This window comes from Raphanus sativus, chromosome 4 (assembly GCF_000801105.2).
Source record: "Raphanus sativus cultivar WK10039 chromosome 4, ASM80110v3, whole genome shotgun sequence".
NCBI lineage: Eukaryota > Viridiplantae > Streptophyta > Magnoliopsida > Brassicales > Brassicaceae > Raphanus > Raphanus sativus.
In genome coordinates, this window is record NC_079514.1 from 45216819 (window position 1) to 45240975 (window position 24157).

Sequence of the window (24157 nt, forward strand, 5' to 3'; positions counted from 1 at the left end):
TGGAAAAAAACAAAAGAAAAATTTTATACAATGGCTTTGAATGGGCAGACGCAAATAAAAAAATGCACATCAAATAGGAATGTAGATCAAATAGAACAAATGCAGATCAAATAGAACAAGCGCAGATCAAGTTAATTAATAAATTATTATATTTAAATAAATATCAAATTATAAGATAAAAATTATTTTATCCAAACAAAATACAACTTATTATAAATAAGTAATAAATATTATGTTGAAAATTCATCACAGTTACAAAAGTTATTAGACTTGAGCATTTGCGATATCAGTTTGGTTCAATTTGGATATTTCGGATATCGGGTAATTTGCATAGGGGATTAGAGGATCCATTTAAAATTTAACCTATTATCGGTTCGGTACGGATAATTACATGTTTGGTTTGGTTTGGATAGTAAACTAGGAACTAGGAAATATGCAGAAAAAATTGGTTCTCATTTGGTTTAGGTTCGGATAATTCAGATAAAATATTAGTTATTTAAAGTAAAATATCAATTAATTAGGATGATTTAGATAATAATTTTAATATTTCTGATTACTTTGGATATTTTGGAAAAAAACTATATGTGTACATTCGGATAGTTTCAGATACTTTTAGTGATTTAAATTTTTTAAAAATAAGAAATAATTTTTCTAAATAGTTTCAAAAACATTTTCGAATTTCAAAAGGAAAATTTGAAAAAAGTTGGAAAAAGAAAAGAGTTCAAATTTGAAAATACATAATTCGATTTTCAATTTACATATCTACAAAGCAAATGATATAAAAATCTTTTATAATTTTAATGAAACATTTTATAGTAATTTTTCTCATTGAGAACTATTCTTGTGATATAAAAAATAAAAAATAATTATTTTAGAAAATTTCCCATTGATATTTAAATTTTGTACACCACTGTAATTAGTTTATTTATGTTAATCATCATCAATAAAAAAGTCAAGTATAACATATATGCTTTTAATTTATATAATATTGCATAAAAGTTATTTAGTGTTGTTATTTGTTTTCTGAACAAAAAAGTAAAGCTATGTCTAATATTTATATGTAAAAAGAAGAACATAGTAAACAACAACAATAGATATATAGTATTTAGTTTTATACTCCTCATTAAACTTGTATTTAAATTTGATTAACTAAGAATAAACTCGTATTTAAATACCATCAATCGTACTTAAATACCATCAACATGACGGAACTTTATTGCCAAGCTAATGGGGGCACATGAACAAAAAATAAATAGAAATGTTATACGAGATGAGTGCATTGAAACCTTGTTTTTGTAGCATACTTGAGTTTATATTCAGATGGCCCATCATTCTATGCTTTTCGCTTATACCATGGACTTTACGACAATTGAGAAAACGACAAGCCCAACACAATTAACTTTTTACAAAAACATCATCAACTACTTCTTTTATATATATAAATAAAATGTATGTTTATGATTTTATTTATGAGAAACTATACATTAATTCATATCTCCATCTACCTTGTGTGTCCCGCCGATAAATCTTTGCCTTTTAAGTTAAGAAATGTAATAATTATGTTTGACCAATTGTGTCTATATTGTCTTAAATTAACAAAGACACCATGATGTAAAGCTTTGGGTGGATAGCTTACGGACGCTCAAGAAATGAATATTAATGGATTTATGAGGTTTGGCTGTTGTGACAATAGGATATTCTGTTATGGATTTTTGTCAGTCAATTACTCCCTCTGTTTTTAAAAGATGCATGTTTTGGAAAAAATATTTGTTTCAAAAAGATGTATTTTTTATGTTTTCTATATAAAAATTGCAATTTTCAATAAAACTAATTGAATTTATTGAAAGGCTATTGGTTAAAATGCATTGAAATTTGATATTTTCTAAAAACAATGGATGATTAATGTGTTTTCTTAATATGTGTGAAAACTCCAAAACATACATCTTAAAAAAACAGAGGGAGTATAAGAGAATAGGTTCAAAGAGTGGTATAAGACACACTACACATAAAAGTAATGAGCTAATAATATCAAAAGTTACACGCTGTTCAATAAATTTGCCAACGCACTCCAAGCAAGTTGAAATGAAACCTATGTTTATCTAACAGTTGAAATGAAACCTATGTTTATTTTTCAAAGTAGCAAACATTTCTTACTCAATAACAGCGCAATCAAACCGGAGAGGAGAGCGAAACTAGATCCCTTTTTTCCGGTCCGGCGTACGGCCGGCGCGTGAGCGTCCGTGCCGGCGCCGGAGCCCCCTTTCTTTCCACGATTGTTGTTCCCTTCTGCTCTTTCATCGCCGACCATCAACGACCGCCTTGTCTGAGTTATGATTCCGCAATTTCCGTTCAATGGTGGGGCGGCTTTTGGAGCAACGACGTGGTTGTTTGGAGGCTCCGGGTTAGATGGATGGGCTTGCATGTTCAGGCGTTGCTACCGGGAGACGGAGGCTACCGTAGCTCCGTTGTCGTCGGGTTTTCTTCGGGAGGTGGAAGCTTCCTCACGTTTCACCGTCGCCGGTCTTAGTTCCCGGGAAAGGGAGATTTATTCAGCTCCGTTTTTCGCCGGTTTTGTCCCGGAGAGTGGAGGCTAGCAAAGCTCCACGCTGTCGGTTTTGGAACCCTGAGTCCTTTGGGTTGTTGATACTGTTTCGAGGTGGTTAGAGTGGCGATGTGGCATTAAGCGTCGCAGTGGTTGTGTTCGGTCATGACGGATGAGATCTCGGTGATGAAGCTCTCCGATGACGGCGTTGATGGTTTAGAGAAAGTCAGCAGCGGTTCTTGGTTCGTCTGTCAAGGGTTTGAAGACACACATAGTCGGAGGAGATCTCGTAGAGCGATGAACACTCCGATGTGAAGACAGAGCGGTGAAGAACAGTTAGGGTTGCGTTGGAGGCTCTTCGGTTCCTGAGCTCCGACGAAACGATGGTGTAGGTGGTGGTACTCCGGTGACTTCTCGCGGCGGTGGCGGTCAAGTCGAGGCGTTCTGAGACGTGGCGTTCTGACGGTGAATATCATTCCACGTGTCGAGCTTCCTTGGCGCGTCTACCCGAGTAGTCTTGTTGGTTTTTGTCTGGGCCGATGGCCCGTTTAGATCTCTTGGTGTAGCCTGTTTCTTTTGGGCCTCCTGTTTGGATTGTAGTGTATGTGGGCTTCGGCCGGTTATGGGGCTTGGCCCTTTTAATTAATATATTCAATTTGGGAAAAAAAAAACCTATGTTTATTTAACATAGTAACCATATTGGTTAATTGCTAAAAACGAAACCAATATAATTCTTTGAAAATCCAAGAAAAGTACGCAAGAAGTGAAAAAAAAGATAGCCGATAAATGTCATGTGTGAACGCATTTTAAATACGCCAGATAAGTTAGGAAGATGTGAACTTGTCTGTGTGAATGCATCTTTACTCTATCTCGAAGCATCTCGAACTCATCACTATTTATTTATTTTATAGAAAAATAAATAACATTTCTCTATATTTTATTTTATATCTAGAAATTTCTATTTTAGAGAAATAATCAGAGTAAAATCCGTCTCTATTATAGAGTTCATTTATTTTAGAAGTAAAAATAGAGAAATATATTGTAGATGATCTTAAGATATAGTTGATTAGCATTAACTGGTCGATGTGAACCCATCATTGTTGCTTCTTACAGTATGTAGTAACCGGATAAATGTTTATAACTTCTCAAACAATTTTCTGATCCACTCATCACCAAATAAACATTTGTAACTTTGCAGACACACATGCATGTGTTTTTCAGTTACAACTCTCTCTCTCTCTCTCTCTCTCTCTCTCTCTCTCTCTCTCTTCTCTCTCTCTCTCTCTCTCTCTCTCTCTCTCTCTCCCTCTCTGAAGCTTGTCCATATTTTCTAATTATTTTCATCACTTCTTCATGGAGTTCCGCACTAAAAAAAGAAAAGGTTATCATCAGCAAAAAGAAAGTGGGATACTGAGGGACGTGCACGTGTAATGCGCATCCCTTTTTATCTTCTATTAGTTCTCTACTTGATTAAGAAGGCTAACAAACGCTTCGGTGCATAGAGTAAAGATGAAAAGAGACAGTGATCTCCTTGTCGTAGACTTCTCTCGAAAAAAAATATGTACTTTTGGTTGCCCATTCATAACCACTTTGTACTTGACCGAATTGATACATCGCATTATCCAGGTAATCCAAGTTTCTAAGAAACCCAACTACATTATTTTTTTATCTGCATATTTTAATATGTGTCACCATTTGAAGTTATTATAAGTTTTCCAAATGATGATGCATATAGAACATATCAAATAGTTTATTATTGTTTTGAATGATAAAAACAGTTCAAATGGAACAAATCATATATTTAAAATATAAAAACATAAAAACATAATATATATAATACATAAATGACAATAAATATTACACTAAAAGCATATTATTGCAATTTTAAAATTAAAATATGAAATACCATTTCCAATTAACAAAATATATACATGTTCCAATAATATGCATATATAAATACAATAATATATATTTACATAATACATATCATAACTAAAAATACACAAATTATATATATAATAATAACTTTAATAAATAATAAAATTATATAATGAAAATAAAAAGAGCGATAAGTAGGTAACGAGAGTGCTTTGTATTGTTGAAGTTGTGAGATTTGTATGTAGGGCTATGTATTTTATCCGTTAAATTTGATTCAATCCGTTATTTGTTTCGATTCAATCCAAAAAAAAATCCGGATATTCGTAAAGTTTCGGAATAAATCAAATAATAAAAATCAAAAATCCGTTAGAAAACAAAGCAAATCACAAATACTAAAATTTTAATAACCGAATAACCGCTCCTCTCCGGAAGCTATATAAATTCATATATATATATATATATATATATATATATATATATATATATATATATATTTATTAAATGTAGAGTTTTAAATGTATAATTTAATATAATTGTTACTTCATCATATGATTTAATAAATTGTATTCACATTATTATTTATAAAGGTACTAAAAATTATGATATTTATAATTTTTTCTTAAGTTTTTTCTTTCTTATAACTAATTTTAAAATTTACACATATAGTTTCACTGCTTCTTTTATTTTTTTATTTTATATGTCATATAAAATATTTTAAAGAACAAATTTATCTTGATTTATCTAGATAATTTGTATTATCTAAAATGAAATGATATGTCATAAGTATTCGCAAATATCTACATATTTTTCGGATATTTGGTTTTCTGAATATCCGTATTTTTCCAAAGTAAAATAAATAGAAAAATTTGATATCCGTAATATACAAAACAAATCACAAATAATTCTAAAAATATGGATATCTGGTCTTTGCTCACCCTTGGTAAACAGTATCCATGCTTTTCAGAAAAAAATAAAAAATATTGAATTATTTACAGATCTCCTACTAAAAACATTTAAAACGAAAATAGTAAATGATGATTGTATAATAGAGGAATAATGCATGTAAAGATGAATTGTTTTTCTTCCATTGCACCATTTGAACCTTTTAAGTTAGAGCAGTGATTGATTGAAAGAATTAGAAAATTGAAATATGTACATACAGTAATTGAATCTTGAACCAGTCGAGTGTGATCCACGGATCATAATAGTCTTTGATAACGATGTGAAAGGAATAAATAAGAATAACGAATGAAATTAGTAGTTTCGAGGATTTGGATCTATGTAAATTATTGAAAAGAATATTCTTATAAAATGTAAATGATAAGTGTATGAAATGTGTCAAGTTTATTTATGCAACGAGGGAATATTTATTGAGATAGACTGACATGAGTTCTGATACATTCCGCTGAAGTTACATTAGAAATAAGCCGGTATACAGTTAAATTTGGTTATTGAATAACTCGAAACATATCGAAGACTCAAGAAGAGGTTTTGGAATCCAATATAACCAAACTAAAAGCCTTTAATTGAAAAGTTAAAGCACTTCAAGAAGATATGTCAACTAATGTGGTAGTTGATAATGAGACATGCGTCTGTAACAAGAGAAACTTGAATCACTGTGATATGAGTTGCAATAATTATTGCCTAAGATGCAAAGAACTACAAAAAACTGTTACTCATGCCATATTTGAATGTTCTTCAGTTCTGCAAGTGTGGTCACTATCAGCAACCCTATCAAGCTTCAATATTTTTTTCATTTACCAAGTATTTATGCCAATATGGATTATCTATTCTAAAGAAAAATAACATTGTTGAACCAGAATTGGACCTTATCCCTGATGAGGTTGGTATATCTTGAAGGTTTGGAATGACAAACTCTTTAGTGGAATTGGCAAAGATCCTCTAGAGCTAGTCCAATATGCAGAAAGTAAATACCAAACATGTTTCAATGGGAATGAGATGGCCACTACCCCGCTCTCTCACGCCCCCGATCCTAGATAGGATCGTCGGGACAGACCATGGTTCGAGGAGACGTACAGCTGATCATTCTGATCATAAGACAAGCGTTCCATGGTCCAAAAGGAAGGTTAAGTCTTCAAGAATTAGCCAAAAAAAGTGAGAAACGAGTTAAGGGAGCTAAACGTGCCGTAAGGTAGATGGACGAAGTGGACGAGTAGTCCGACCAGGTAATCAGAGCTTGGTCGAATTCACTTTTGCTCGATCCAAACTAAATCAGCTCTCCTAGCTGAGCTTTTACCTCACTCAGCTGGTTCAGCTGGGAGTCAGCTAATCTCAACTAGACGGAGTGTTATAGGTCTCAGGCAGTTGGTCTGGGTCTTGGCCGATGGCGGGCTGGTTAGTCCAGCCATGTGGTCTATGGTCCGGTGGGGTCCTTGGGATAGGCCATGGGCTAAGTCCAGAGGACTTGGCTATCTGGTTGGGCTCGAGATGAACCCAGTAAGGGGCAGTTACAGGTGCTGGGGTGCAATCGGCAAAGGGGTGTAACCTTTCGAGCAAGTCATGCCCATTCGCCCATCAAGTCGTACCTGTTCGCTGGGAAAGTCTTGGCAGATCATTCTCTATATATAGAGGGCCTCTCCATCGATTTCTATCATCAGTTTCCAGAGTAAAAACTCAGAGAAATATCGTGTGAGAGAAAGAGAGAGAGATAGAGATTCCGGCCAAGGGAAAGACCGATTGTAGTGGTTGTTTTCCGCCAAGTTCACATAGTTGGGAAAGGAATTCCGGTTGAAGATGGGAGGATCTGGCAAGGAGAAGAACGTGGAGACAAGCAGACCGTTTGGTCGAGTCTATGGTATGATTGGTTCGATGGTTACATTTTTTTCTCCTTAATCTATTTCAATTCATTTTTTCTTCTTCTCTTTCTGGTTACATATTGGTTGTGATGGTTGGGTAAAATGGTTTACGACCCTAGACTGTTCCATGCACATTCAATATGCGGTCCTCTGCTAAGGCCGGATTCGTGTGTGTACTAACCAAAACCTCTGGTCGGTTAGGTCTAATAGTTGGGTCTAACCTGAAGGGGCACGATCAACCAGAGGACACGAGTTGCCTAGAGGCACAAGTGGTCAAAGGTTGCGTGTTGCCAAGAGGTACTAGTCGCCAAAAGACACGAGTTACTAAAGGGGGCAAGTACCAAAGAGGCATGAGTTTTCAAAGGGTGCAAGTAGCGAAGGGGTATGAGTTACCAAAGGGTACAAGTGTTCAAAGGGTGCAAGTTACAAATGGTACCAATGGGTTAAGGTTGTGGACAATCCATGTGGTTCAGTCCATGACTTATCTAAGTCGGACATATGTACGGTTTGTTTAACCGGAGTAATGAGTCGCAAGGTTCGATTAGTTGTAAGGCAATCCATATGGACTTGGGCCTTACTCGGTTGTATGGATCCAGGCTTGGTGCCAGATCAGGTAAGGAAGTCCTTGGGCTTATGGGCCGGACTTCAAGATTGGCCGGTCGAACCTAGACTCTATCCGAATGGATGGATTGGTCTTTGGGCGACACGGTTCTAGTCGTGTTATGTTGTTTGTCTGGGCTGTCTATCTGTTCTGAGTCATGTGGGGGTGGTTGGATGATTGACTTAGGATATCGTAGACAGGTTCGGATTATTCTATGATTGTCTTAATTGAAGTTTATCATAGTTCTAGGAACGAAGCCACGCATTGGCGTATCAACCGTTCTGTCTTCGGTTATGATTAACGCTTAAGCTAGTTATGGTTTCAGGAACTGAGGCTGATCATGGTAAAGCCAAGGAGCCGTGAAAACTCTATCAATGAGAGGCTGTGGCGTGTGGGTAGATCGTGTTAGGAATGAACTTATCATAACTTTTAGCACATATTGCAAATTCTGTATCGGATCTCATTTTGATTAATAATACATGCAATTTACCTTATGTTCTTATACTCTCTTGTCGACTGCTTATGAATCTCATATTCTAATATGACTTAGTAAATAATCAGACTTGAAAATGAATCAAACAAGCAAAAATATCTCAAAGTATGTCCGCGGATCTAGTTGGGTCTTAAGGCCATGATCGGGTCTTACACGCCCACAAAACCATAGTAACGAGGAACTCCATGTCATAAACTTGGACAATATCTATAATAGTGAAATCACTGGTGCAAAGTCAAAAAAAGTGAGATATTTGGTTCTTTGGACAATATCTGCATGGTGGATTGTTCTTGGATTTCCACAGCTTAATTCAGTGGTTGTGGCTAGGTTTGGAATAACAGTTTTGAAAAGATTCAGCTCATATGAATGCGAAACTTATGAAAGCGGGTGACTGTTTTACATTCGGAAGTAGAAGCACAACGATGGGCAATAGAGAGCATGATACAACATTCATCATGTTAGAGCTTTGTAATATATTGCAAGGATCTAATCACGATGATAAAGGAGCCTCAAGATTGGTCAAGTTTCGCAACAAAACTGAATGCTGTAAAGTCACTGTAGATTTGTTTCCCAGATTTTCAAGATCTCTCATATTCCAAAGATACACTAGATTTTGACCCGTGCTTTCGAAGCGCGGGTTTTTTTCTTTGAATTGTATATAAAAAATGTGAGTTATTATTTTTGAAATTTTATACATTGTTATGTTACAAAATCATATGATATTGAAGATAATTTGTTTAAGTTATATAATTCATGAATTAGTTTATTTAATATTCTGTATATATACTTTTATATAATTTTTTTAGGCATGAACATTTTACCAAACCTGAAATCGACCTGTTGATATAGGTGTGGTTTGAGGTCCAGCTTTACATTTTTCGATTTTTTTGAACCCGCATATTTTTTCGAGTCAACATTATACCCGGGACCTGGTTGAATACCCAAATACTTGAAATATTTTGTGTATATTAAATATATTTGAGTATTGTATTATATGAATATGTTTTGGGTATTACGAATACTTTTTAAGTTTTGGATTCAGGTTTTCGATTTTACATTTAGGTTTTCGATTTTCATTTCAATTTTTAAAGTATTTTGGGTATTCAGAAATTGGCTTTTTATTTATTTCTCGGATCATAACGTATCGGTTATGAAATTCAATGTTTTAAATTATTTTTTTCCGAAATCAACTAATAAATAATATGTACCTTAATGAAAAATAAAATTATATCTATCTTATCTATATTATTAAAACATAATTAATTTTGTGAATTGTTTGAAAACATGAAAATATTATGAAAAAGAAATATAATGTTATTTGGAAATAATAATAAAATAATCAAACCTTATATACATATTTCAAATCAAAATAATAATTTAAAATTAGTTTATATCAAAGTTGATTCAAAAAAAAAATATATATATAATTCAAAAATTGTTTTTTACTAAATTATTTTCCAATAACCATTATAAAAATGTTTTCAATATATATATATATATATATATATATATATATATATATATATATATATATGAAAAATACAATACAAAGCACATTTTCAAACACCAACTTAAATTATAATTTTTATATTTCACATTAAGTTTTAAAATATAATATGTGATTATTTATATAATGATACTCATAAAATACGATTAATTATATGATAACACATATATGATATATAATAGTGACATGAAAAATAAATAGTAACATAATTTTTAAAATATATCTGTGTGGAAGTGCATGTCAAATTTTAGTTAATTGTTAAGGTGTCAAAAACAAAATATGGAAACTACTTTTTGAAGTAGTTAACTAATATATTTTAGGAATTATTTAAATAAATAATTGATTGTCTACTTTTTAGGAATATTTTTTAAGATAGTTAATGCTCGTTATATTCAAAGGCTTACCAATAATAGATTTTGGTTTTCCTAATATTAGTATATAGCTACTAAATTGGTTTAGATTTGGAAGCTAAAATCTAGCTAGTATTAATTGGAAATCAAGCTGTGTGTTATAGCTAGGTAGGAAATGAGTTGTGGTAATTATATTACAAAATAACTTTAATTAAAGAAGTAATAAATAGTTTAAATATGAGTGGCATAAAGCTGTAAATATTAAGATGAAATAAAGGTGATTTTCTAAATGTACTTCAATTTTAATAGATTAGATAATGAAATTTTGGACTCTTTAGTTAAAATTGCTATATCTTTTTATAGTGAACTTTATTACACTAATTGTTTTATTCTGGTATAGTTACTCAGATCACCTAGAATTTGAATAATTAATAGAAGAAAAACTGACATGAATTCACAAGAATTAAACAGTAGTTGGTTAAATTGATCTAATTTACCCCCTGGTAAAAATGATAACAATATCAATAGATTAGATTTTGATAAGAATTGAATAACACACATTGTTGATTATATAAAAAAATTTCATGTTGGGAAACACATACTTATGTAGTTATGTTATTTTGTGCACACAAATTATAGTTATGTTATTCGAATGATACGATATTTTATTATGTTACAAACATTAAATTTATATTATGTTTTAAATGAATTATATGGTATATCTAGTTAGGTTGTATATAATACTTTATATAAGAAATACCAAGCCTAATTAAATTATTATACAAAATAATAAATATAGTTAAATAGTATAAAACACAAACTCTTATACAAAATAATGTATCAATAATAAATTCTATTAAATAATTATACATACAAAATAACATATACTAATGCATTTGAGAATTTACTTCAAATTTTTAAAACAAAATATCAATAAAGAAATATTTGAATAAAACAATTAGTATCACTTTATAATATAAAACTACCTAAAGTCAGATTATTTATTTATAAATAAATATATTTTTATTTGATAAAATAATTTATTAACAATTAGGTAATATTTATATTAAATTACATTAGTAAATTAACTTATATTTTGTTTTGCAGTTTTAGGCTGTCTAATCTGCGGTGGGCTAATGCAAATCAGACTATTTGAAAAATTTATTGGCGTGAGATAATTGGGTATTCTATAAAAATTTATAAACTTATATAAAAAACTTAGAAGTATTTAAACATGTATACAATTCATAATTTTCATTACATAAATTTAAAACCAAAATATTGAACATTTTTCAAAACGCAATGCGGTTCAAAAATCTAGAACTACTTTTATAGAATAAATATGTATATACGTTTTACAAGTAAAATCATATATTTATATAATTTCTCGTGAAAGTCATCAAGTATATTTCCGTTTCTAATAAACATTGGGAAATTTATATGTTATATATAAATCTTACTTTTGTTGTCGTCAAAAAAATAAATCGTATAAAGTGTTTGATTTACCAAACAAGCAAAGACCGTTTTTCAAAAAGAAAAAGAAACCAGAGAGACCACCACATCATGATTGAGTTTCACAAAGATAGCAAAAATATCACATGAAGAAAAAAAGGAAAAAGATTTATAGAAAATATCAAAAGGAGAGAGACCTCTAGCTACTCATCATTCTTCACCGTACGCTTCTTCGATCTAATGCTCTTCTCTCTCTCTAGCTGGCTTTCATAGATTCCACTGTCACCATCCTCTCCAAAAGCTAGAATGTGGAACCCTAGATTAGCTAGTTAAGATCTCTCTCTCTACCTACTAACGAAACCTTGAGCCTCTCTAATGGGGAACTGTTGCAGATCTCCCGCCGCTGTAGCCAGAGAAGACGTCAAATCGAACTACTCCGGGCGCGACCACCACGCTTCCGGCGGGAAAAAACCAGCTCCGATCCGAGTCCTCAGCGACGTCCCGAAGGAGAACATCGAGGACCGTTACTTACTCGACAGAGAGCTCGGACGCGGCGAGTTCGGCGTCACCTACCTCTGCATCGAGAGGTCCACGCGCGACCTCCTCGCCTGCAAGTCGATCTCGAAGCGGAAGCTGAGGACGGCGGTGGACATCGAGGACGTGAAGAGAGAGGTGGCGATCATGAAGCATCTCCCCGAGAGCTCGAGTATCGTGACGCTCAAGGAGGCCTGCGAGGACGACGGCGCGGTGCATTTGGTGATGGAGCTCTGCGAAGGCGGTGAGCTTTTCGATCGGATCGTTGCGAGAGGGCATTACACTGAGCGGGCCGCCGCGGGGGTTACGAAGACGATTGTTGAGGTTGTGCAGTTGTGCCATAAGCATGGGGTTATTCATAGAGATTTGAAGCCTGAGAACTTTTTGTTCGCTAACAAGAAGGAGAACTCTCCTCTCAAAGCTATTGATTTTGGTTTGTCCATCTTCTTCAAGCCAGGTGTGTGCTTCTTGTTTTTGCAGGCTCATTGTTCTTCTTAGTAGGTCTAGGCATCGGGTTAGGATCGGGTTTTTATATATATCCAATCCGAATCAGAACCTCTGATAATTTTGGGTATTTTTAGATATCATATCAAAATAAACATTAGAATGTAGTATTTAAAATGATTTAGTTAGGTTTTGAATATTTATTTCGGATGCTAGTTCATATTTTCAGGTTAGTTTTCTTGGAGTTATTCAGATTTTCTGAGTTTTTAGGAGGTTCAGTTAATAATACTTCTGATTTTTACATTTTATATCACCCTATGATTTATTCATGTATTCTTTACAGCTAGGATTTGTTTTTCAAGTTCGTGTTCGGTTCAGATCTCGGGTTTATAATTTTTTTCCCAGTCCTAGTTTCTTAGATGCATCTTGGCCCAGTTTAGTTGTCCTTAATGCTATTATCTTATAAGGCTAAGACGTTTTCAGGTGAGAAGTTCTCGGAGATAGTTGGGAGTCCATATTACATGGCACCTGAGGTGCTTAAGCGGAGCTATGGACCCGAAATAGATATATGGAGTGCTGGAGTGATTCTTTATATTCTGCTGTGTGGAGTTCCTCCTTTCTGGGCAGGTTTGTTCACACCCTTCCTCTTCTTGCATCTATGTTATTTCACAGATTGTAGTATTAGCAAAGCTAGTTTTCATAATTTCAGCCAGTATTTTTTTTCCTTCTTTCAACCACAGAGTCCGAACAGGGAGTTGCTCAGGCTATCCTACGCGGGGTGATTGATTTTAAGAGGGAACCGTGGCCACACATTTCGGAGACTGCTAAGAATCTTGTCAGGCAAATGTTAGAGCCTGATCCAAAGCGTCGGCTGACTGCAAAGCAAGTGCTTGGTACATATAATCCACCTTTACCCCTGTTCTTACTCCCTGCATCTGTTACTATCCTTATTCCTAAATTTGATTTTATTTATCATTTTGTAGAGCACCCATGGATTCAAAATGCCAAGAAAGCTCCAAATGTTCCTCTTGGAGATGTTGTGAAGTCCAGATTAAAGCAGTTTTCAGTGATGAACAGATTCAAGAGAAAAGCTTTGAGGGTTTGTTAATCAGCTTCAAACACTTGTTTATTTTGCATGAGTTGCGTTTTTTTTAGACCAAAGTTAGCTTACTTACCTTTGTTCAAACCAGGTTATTGCCGAATTCTTATCTTCCAAGAAGTAGAAGACATCAAAGAGATGTTCAACAAGATGGATACTGATAAAGATGGTATTGTTACCATCGAGGAGTTGAAAGCTGGGCTTCGAGATTTTGGTACACAGCTAGCTGAATCAGAAGTTCAGATGCTTATTGAAGCGGTGCACATACTTTTCCCCCTTCTACTTATCATATTTTCAATTATTAATTGCTTGACCGAACAAGTAAAGTCAAAATTTTTTGCATGATCCTCTCATTAATATGGTATTTGAATTTCCTAAACATAGGTGGATACTAAAGGGAAAGGAACACTAGACTATGGGGAGTTTGTTGCAGTCTCTCTCCACCTGCAAAAGGTAGCGAACGATGAGCATCTCCGGAAAGCATTCTCCTACTTTGACAAGGATGGAAATGGGTACATTTTGCCCCAAGAGCTTTGTGAAGCCTTAAAGGAAGATGGAGGGGATGACTGTGTGAATGTCGCCAATGATATATTCCAAGAAGTTGACACAGACAAGGTAAGTGTCAAATCTTCTATTCATGGTATGATCTCATGTTCAAAGATTTGTCCTTTTGCAAAGACTATCAGGAAATCAAAGTTTTTAGGAAAGTATGGTTTTTAAATCTCTTTTTCCACCTGAAATTACAGACATGCAAATAGGTAATGGAAACATGCTTTGCAAAAGTTCTTAAAGCATGCGAGGACAAAACATGTAGTAGCTTTAGTCACTTTTTTCTGGTCTATGACTGTTGTGTAAGCGGTCCCCATAAACTAAAGCAAGAGTGATTTCAGTGTTGAATGTGCTGCAATTACTTTTGTGTAGAGAGTTCACTTATCATCATGTAGGTAGTGTAAATGATGTTTCTTTTGGTCATGCCTAATATGGATTACTGACACATTAGGATGGGAGAATAAGCTACGAAGAGTTTGCGGCAATGATGAAAACAGGAACGGATTGGAGAAAGGCGTCTCGACATTACTCGAGAGGGAGATTCAATAGCCTAAGCATCAAGCTAATGAAGGACGGATCTTTGAACCTAGGCAACGAATAGCAGTAAGCCCGTATTAGATTTTTGTAGAGTTTATCTCTCACGTCACGGACTCAGAATTGGATCTTTTGTTTTGTTGTAAATCTTTCGTTTTTAACTTCTTTTTTTTTTCGGGTGATTTATGCTATCTGTGTTCTTTTTTGTATTGTGTTTGTGTTGTTTAGCTTCTTGTGGTAGAAAGGCCAAAGACATGAGAATCAATGTTTTGATGTGTAGAAGAAAAACAAGGACCTTTGTTGTATGTAATATTCTTTTGTCGGCCTTAACCTCTTTAGCGATATGAACAAGACAATTTAAACTTTTGAATACATCATCTCAAGCATATTTTATTAAAATATAATCGATATATCATCGGGCTGATTTCAAATTTAACAAGAACGCTACCTAGTAGTTAGTCCCTACTATCCTTGTCTCAGCTCTTAGACCATCAACATCAACTGACTGACTACACCAGCAAGGCAGCAACCCCCTACACTATTGGCCTGCAAAGCTATCAAAATAGCAATCAACGTCCACAAAGCGTAACACTCATCCTATCGGTATAGGGATATAGAACATGTTCGGATATTTATGTAATTTGAGTCGGGTTTGGATATTTTTTAATTCGGGTTCGGTTATTTTGAATCAGGTTCAGATATTTAGATTTTGAAAGAAAAAAATTTATTTTTTAAGTTTTTTGTATTTAAAAATTAGCTTTCGATTAATTGATCCTTTTTCAAATAGACTAAATGATTAATTGATTTGGAAATAACATTTCAAAAATAAATAGACATTAATTTGGCTATTGTTTTTTAGAATTTGGATGTAACTTTTGTTAATACATGAAACAAAAACTTGATATTCATTTTAAGTTAGTCTAGTCTATATGTATATTTCTTTATATTTCTAATTTACATCTCACATTTTACGGGGATTAATCGGGGAGTAATTTTAGGGTTTTTATATCAATTCTAGTCTATATAATAAATATGTATAAATGTCATCATTGTTTACAAGTAGTGTATTGGTTAAGGGCTTTTATCACTTCATATCCGACCCAGGTTCAAATAACAGAAATCCCATATTTACATCTTTTTAAAAAATTTAGGGTTAATGAATTTCAAAATGACAAGAATAGTCTTGTCTTCCTCTTTCACTTGCGATTTCTGTCAGAACAATAGCCGTTTTCAATTTTTTTTTTTGCAATTTCATTGATACTTCGTGAGTTCGTGTTATTCTCATTTCTTTTTATCAAAGTATAACAAATATAAAACATATATATCATTTCAAAGTTTCGGCGATTAACCGGCCGCCTATGCCGCATTTTTGAACTATAGGAAGTTTAAGAAAAAAAATATACTATGATTGGTCTAAAATTTTAAATTTCTATTTATTTTAAAAGACTAAAGATTATTATTAATTCTAGAAAAAAACATTGCAAAATAAATTAGAAATATAATGAATATATATTTTCTTAAGACTCAGAAATGATGAATATTGATATAATCTCAAAACAAAAAATATATGACTAATATTAAAATCCTTATTCTATTCATCTTAGGTATTTGAATATTTCCGCTGCTGAAACTTATATATATACCAGTGTTTTTAAAAATCGGACCGATACGATGGTTGGACCGGATTCGACCAGGAACCGATCATATAATCGAGTTGTGTCTAATAATTGGTTCAACCATGAACCGATCATGTAGCCGGATTAGATATCAAAGTTATTAAACTGATAAAACCACTAAACTATCAAAAATCTATAAATCATCCACATGAATATAAAATTAGTTTACATTTATAATGTCTTATGTTTAAATTTATTTATATTTTAATTATGTATCATATTTACTAAAATTATTTTAAAATGTATATAATAACAATATATTAAATCAGATTCTTGAATCAGGTTTGACCCGGTCGAACCATATTGAACTATGACCCAAAAAATTTCCGGTTCAACTTCCGATCCGGTTTTAAAAACACCGATTTTGCTTATGTTTGATTAGCTGTCTAGACTGATTTTTAGTAATCAACTATGAAAATTGATATATTTTAACATTCGAAAAAATGATAACATATTTTAAATGTTGACAAAAAGATAATATATTTTAAATTTATAATGAAATTTATATTTTCAAATCTCTTGAATTATAATGATCAATAATCTTCATCTGATAGATAAATAATATAATCATCTTTAAATTCCAGCCTAAAACAAATAATTGGTTCTTTACATTTTTTTGATAAATTTCCATTAAATTCCTTCCAAATACTATTACCACAAAATCGAGAAAAATTGAATAACCAAATATTTAATAGAATTAGAAATTCATTAAATTGAATAACACTAGAATTTATAGGATTTTAGAAGAATGATTACAAATACTTAATCCAATAACACAAGAATTTAAAAGAATTACGTGAAATCCATGATTGAATAACATAATAAGTTAGTGGAAACTTCAATTCCTTCAAATTCATTTGAACTTGAATTTTTAATTTGAAAATCCCTCAACTAAGTTTGTTTCGGGTAAAAACCCATAAACTAAGTATTTGATGGAAAATTTCTAAACTAATTTTACTTAATGAATTGAACCATCTATGTACAGTACGGTCAAAATTACCATTACTACCAATAAATCTTTAATTTAGGGTTTTTTACATTAAAATAAAATAGTTGAGGGAGTTTACCATGAAAATCAGAAAAAAGAAAATATAAAAATATAATAACATTATCTAAAATTAGTAACTTAAAACTTATGCAAATAGATGAGTTCATCGATGACAAAAATATGAGTTTTATTTGTTTTAAAATCAACATTATATATGTATAAATTAAAAATGTAACAGAAATAAAATAAAATTAGAATTATCGAAAGATTTACAAGTAAAAGTGGTTTTTTTCTCTGACACCAGCGATTAACTAATTATCTAAAAAAATTTGTTACTAACATTTTCAAAATTGATTCTTCAAATAAATTCATTTTAAATTTGGAAGTCGATGAACGACAAACTCTTTAATGGGAAAGACATGTCCTCGATTGAAGCTCTCCGACATGCGTCCCTTGAAGCAGAATGTTGGAGGAAGGCTAAAGAAAAGGAGGAAGCAAACGAGGATTATGACGATCCCGCAACTAGAGAGGTTGAGACAGTGTCCTTTTGGATACCTCGAAACCCTACCTATCAAATTGATCCATCATGGATCAATAATGGCAGCATCAGTGTCTTATGGTGGAGTCTTAAGGATCAAATGGGCTCAGAAATTTTTGGATTACAGGCATGCAACAGGAGCCTCTCAGCTTTGCATGCTGAGATAGAATGTTTACTAACCTCATGTATGAGAGACAGAAGGATAACCTCGATACGGTTCGAGACAGACTGCTCAGACGTACCGGACATGACTACAAAACCGATGGATTGGCCATCATTCGCGACATAGATCGAGGTGTTCCAGAGATTACATGAAGGCTTCGAAGATGTGAGCATGTCCCATATTCCTCGGAGTAGGAATGGCCTTAGCAAAAGAAGCAAGGATCAGAGGCGATACCTTTTCCCATATAGATCAGACCCGGATAGATAGAGATGCTCCTCGGAGAGTTAACTCGTCTGTCTTCCACTTGATCTAGCATAGATGGTCAGCTAACAAAATAAATAAATAAATAAATAAATCATTTTAAAATCATATTATATATGAGAAACTAAACCCAAATTATTATTTTAATGTGAAGCAAATCACTCTCAATTAAAGAGATGCCCATGAAAACTCGCTCGAGTTCTCCAGGGGATTAAAGTTTTTTTTTGACTCTAATCTTCTGTTTTAGTATTTTCTATTATATTTTCTGGGTTTTAACATTTTTAAATTATACATATAATGTTGATTTTAAAAAAAAAGATCAGACTCATCTATTTACAAAAAAAAACCAAATGCTAATTTTGAAAATTTAAGTTACTTTGTAGATGATTTATTATATTATGAATTTTTTATAGAAAAATTAGATTTTTAATGGTAAAACTCAACTATATTTAGTTAGTGTGAAAATCCCTAAACTAAAGCTTTACCGGTTATACTGGTTATTTTGACCGGCACTGTAAACAGAGGGTTTAATTCATTAAATAAAGTAAGTTTGGGAGGGTTTTCCCGTTAAATACTTAGTTTAGGTTTTTTTACCCAAAACAAACTTAGTTGAGGGGTTTTAAAGTCTTACCTAAAATTAGAATTTTGGCAAATTCAGATATCTGAAAATGATAATTATAAAACAGCATTTACTGTCCCTTTTGGCCAATACCAATGAAATGTAATGTAATGCCATTTGGTTTAAAAATGCACCTTCTGAATTTCAAAGAATTATGAATGATATATTTATGACTATTCAAAATTTTGCATTGTATATATTGATGATATATTAATATTTTCAAATTCTATTGATGAACATTTCAAGAATCTCATGACATTTTACTATGTTGCGAGGACAAATGGTCTAGTTGTTTCCAAAACCGAAATGTCCCTATTTCAAACTAAGATATGATTTCTAGGTCACTACAAATCACAAGGTATTTTAACACCCATTGAAAGATCTTTAGAATTTGCAAATAAATTTCCAGACAAAATTATTGATAAAACTCAATTACAAAGGTTCTTTGGAAGTCTCAATTTTGTTCTATATTTCTGTCCAAATATTAATAGGATAGCTAAACCTTTACATAGTCTTCTAAATAAAAACCCAGTTCCATGGACAAAAGAACATACCGAAATAATTCAAAGGATTAAAAACAGGTCTTAGAAATCCCATGTCTGCATATAGCAGATCTGGATTTAGAGAAAATCGTAGAAACAGACGCTTCATATGTATGATATGGGGGTATTCTTAAGCAAGAATTTAGATGGCCACAAAAGTATTGTCCAGTTTACATCATCATATTGGAATGACATCCAAAAGAACTATTCTACTATCAAAAAAAGAAAATTTAAATATAGTTTTTTATATTCAAAAAATTCAAGGCGATCTTTTAGATAAAAAAAATTATTTTAAGAATTGAGTGCAAAAGTGATAAAGATGTTTTACAAAAAGATGTGAAAAACCTTGCATCAAAACAAATTTTTGCGAGGTGGCAAACGATTTTGAGTATTTGTTTATTTTGAAATTGAATTTATAAAAGGAGATTCAAACTCTGTCCCAGATTTCTTGCACGAGAATTTCTCCAATACAATGCCTCTGAAGAAGATGATTGACAAATGCAAAGGGATTTCCTTGAAACCATCTCAGAAAAAACCGAACCAAAAAACATTCACCCAAAAACAGAACCCTGAATCTAAGTTACAAAAAAGAGTGCTAAAAAGAAGAAATATCAACCACTCCAAAGTCTCTTCAAACACCAGAGGCTATCATGAATCAAATGTTACAATTACAAAAGGTTTTCGAGCTCAGTTTTTCAAAGCAAGAGTCGGGAGAATCTCCCAAAAACTTCCTTTCACAAGCTATTTCAAAATCTAACGAGGTCCCTTCAAAAATGATTTCAAGAGAAAACCAGACCTCTAAAATTGTTTTAAAACCTTCGGATAATTCACAGATTATTCTGAAGGAGATTTCCCAAAACATTCAGTCTGAATATTTTGAGAAATACCTACCAAAATATTGAAAATATTGAAAAATGATTTTTTTTTTGTAAACAATGATCCATTTTTAACACTCGAAAAATATTTTGTAGAAAAAAATTCTTCAAACCACATATAATACATATAAAACTGTGTTATTCTCTCAACCATTTTGGAAATTACGGATTCAGTGTCTTTCAAACACTTTTATCTAAACGAAAAACCACACTGATGCTGCTTATTCCACATTCAAAATCCATAAAATCATTGCACAAAGTGATTGGGATTATTGTCTTAAAGACAATTTAAATTTTCCAGAATATCTTAAAAATATCCCTTGTTACAATGTCTCCTTTAACTACTGGGATTATTGTTAGGCATCGTACAATTATTTTTTAATCCAATCTCCTAGACACAAAAACACGTGGTTGATATTCTTTGACACCACCTGTAACTTATCCAGATCTCTCTATTAGTTCATGCCATGGTGGAACTACTTTGGTTCTGTCACAGAAATATTTAAAACCCAATGTCCAAAAATCATTCCAGATCTTCAAGGAAAATTTTATTCCGTCTGAAGAAGAACAGAAATTTCCACCACTAGCCCTTTTTCACTCAAAATTCCATTTTCCTTGGGTATTTTCATGGACCCTTGAATAATTCAGAGTCAAATGGTGGGATAAATAAAAAATTCCCTCGAATCTTTATCTGTCAAAAATCCTAACCAGGAAAAAGGAACAAAAACTCAAAAATCCAAACATCAAACCAAACACCAGAGACAACCTTTTTCTTGGCTCAAAAATCCAAAATATTAGCAATGTTGGCAGGTGCAAAATCTGAAGAAGAAATTAAGGTAATCTCCTTACAATTTCTACCGTCAATGTCAGATCAAATCTCTTTTTGGCAACAGTGGAGTTTGATCTCTCTCTCTCTCTCTCTCTCTCTCTCTCTCTCTCTCTCTCTCTCTCTCTCTCTCTCTCTCTCTCTCTCTCTCTCTCTCTCTCTCTCTCTCTCTCTCTCTCTCTCTCTCTCTCTCCTCAGGAAATACAAATCTCCTCAAAAAACATCAATAAGTGCTATCTCATGTAGCCATGAAGACCAAGGTCCACTTCCAACAGACAGCAAGCAATTATGGAGCTTAATGGAGGTACCTTTTTCTAGTGGTATTATCCATATATGTCACTTTTATTTTTATTTTTTATGTATAACTGTTCTTTGCTTTTGCAACAGTGGAGTTTGATCTCTATCTCTCTCTCTCTCTCTCTCTCTCTCTCTCTCTCTCTCTCTCTCCTCTCTCTCTCTCTCTCTCTCTCTCTCTCTCTCTCTCTCTCTCTCTCTCTCTCTCTCTCTCTCTCTCTCTCTTTCCTCAAGATATACAAATATCCTCAAAATCAAGAAGATATCTTTGTTACGAATCTGCAGGATACGGTTACATTGTTACGAATATTTTCCCCAATCTTTTGTCTCAATACCCGAGAAAAATCCAAAAATATCAATAAGTGCTATCTCCTGTAGCCATGAAGACCAATGTCCACTTCCATCAGACAGCAAGCAATTATGGAGCTTAATGGACCTAGTTTTTGCTAGTGGTAATATCAATATATGGCACTTATTTTTATTTTTATGTATACCTGCACCCTTGTAAACTCCTATATAAAGAAGTATTTGCTTCAGTTGTAGAGCAGGTTCTCATTCTCTAGTTCTCCTTCTCTTTCATTCATATCCTCTCTTCCATCCTCTTTCATCCTTGTAATCGAGAACATTGTTACAATCTCCTTTTAAGTAAGTTTTAATAAATTAAGTTTCAATATTATTAGTTCTTGTCTCATTTTATGGATTTTAATATTTTGTTTTGTGTTTAAATGGCTGGTTTAACCGCCCATATTTCTGTTTTATTATTTTAAGTTTTGTTTAGATTATATCTCGTCTGTCTTAATCTATGTTTTATTTATTACATAATTTTAAAATATGCTTTCAATGTTCTCGACCCCTAATGGTATCAGAGCCATGGTTGAGTAGGCGTCTATTAATTTTTGGTGTTAGTGATCAATTAATTTTCGATTTTGGTTCTTGTAGGATTAAATCTTTGTCATCCTGGGTGTTTTTGCCGGTCTAAGCAAGGTCCCAAATCCCGTAGGTGCTGGACTAAACCAATATGAATATATTTAAAATTCTTTTCTCTATGCCTTTGCAAAGAAATTTCAGAAAATAAATGAATTGTCTCAAAAGGTTTTGTAAGTTAAATATCACATTCTTCAGTTTTTATAGAAAAAAAATTGTTCTTAGAAAATTCATTTTCGAGATTTGATAAATTTGATCTTTATGTACTCTTGGGATCTCCCAATTATCAATTGATCCTTGGAGATCATCTATAGTAGTTTCTTGACTAGTTACTATCTTTTTTGAATCTTTTATAGCTTTCTTTTCCGATCTGGAAGAAGAAGAGTGGATTGGGATTTGTATGATCAAGATCTACAATACGATTCCATTTTTGATATTTAAAGGTGAAAAGCTAAGACTCCTTACAATCCTGTCTGGAGAGGTTTTGTTTTCCCAAAACCTACAGGATTTAGGACCTTGCTTAGAAATTCTTTGAGACAATTCATTTTCTAAGAACAATTTTTTCAATAAAAATTGAAGAACGTGATATTCAACTTACAAAACCTTTTTGAGACAATTCCTTTATTTTCTGAAAGTGATTTGCAAAGGCATAGAGAAAATAATTTTAAATATATTCATATTGGTGTAGTCCAACACCTACGGGATTTAGGACTTTTCTTAGACCGGAGAAAGCACTCAGGACGACAAAGATTTAATCCTATAAGAACCAAAATTGATAATTAATAGATCACCAACACCAAAAATTAATAGACGCCTACTCAACCATGGCTCTGATACCATTAGTGGTCGAGAACATTGAAAGCACATTTTAAATTATGTAATAAATAAAATGTATATTAGGACATAGACGAGATATAATCTAAACAAAACTTAAAATAATAAAACAGAAATATGGGCGGTTAGACCAGCCACTTAAACACAAAAAAAAAGAAGATTAAAAACCATAAAATGAGACAAGAACTAATAATATTGAAACTTTATTTATTAAAACTTACTTAAAAGGAGATTGCAGCAATGTTCTCGATTACAAGGATGAGAGAGGATGAAAGAGAGGATATAAATGAAAGGGAAGGAGAACGAGAGAATGAGAACATGTTCTAGAACTGAAGCAAAGACTCTTTTATATAGGAGTTTTCAAGGGTGCAATTATACATAAAAATAAAAAGGCATATATGGATAATACCACTAGCAAAAGCTAGCTCCATTAAGCTCCATAATTGCTTGCTGTCTGCTGGAAGTGGACCTTGGTTTTCGTGGCAACAGGAGATAGCACTTATTGATGTTTTTGGATTTTTCTCGGGTGTTGCGACAAGAGATCGTGGAAAATATTCGTAACAATGTAACTGTATCCTACATATTAGTAACAAAGATAGATTCATTGTTTAAGATATCATTTTCTTGTTCTTCAGAACTAGAATCATGATCACCTTTGGTAGAAGATATAATTGAGTGAACATACTCAGAATCTCGTTTTTGTTTTTCTTTGAGGAATTTTAGATCATTTTTTATTTCTTTTATTTCAATCCTAAGATCTTGTATCGTTGTTTTCAAAGTATCCTTCTTTCTTTTGTTAAGAATGGTGGTGAGATCAT

General features: G+C 32.7%; 1 protein-coding gene across 1 annotated transcript; it reads left to right on the top strand.

Moving 5' to 3' along the window:
* The first annotated feature begins 11780 nt into the window (after positions 1-11780).
* Positions 11781-15124, top strand: LOC108830930 (calcium-dependent protein kinase 13). Its single transcript, XM_018604499.2, is given in 8 exon segments — positions 11781-12630; positions 13101-13244; positions 13358-13510; positions 13601-13716; positions 13808-13826; positions 13829-13974; positions 14101-14331; positions 14717-15124. Coding segments are annotated over 8 exon segments (1575 nt in total). The 5' UTR covers positions 11781-12014; the 3' UTR covers positions 14867-15124.
* The last annotated feature ends 9033 nt before the right edge of the window (positions 15125-24157 follow it).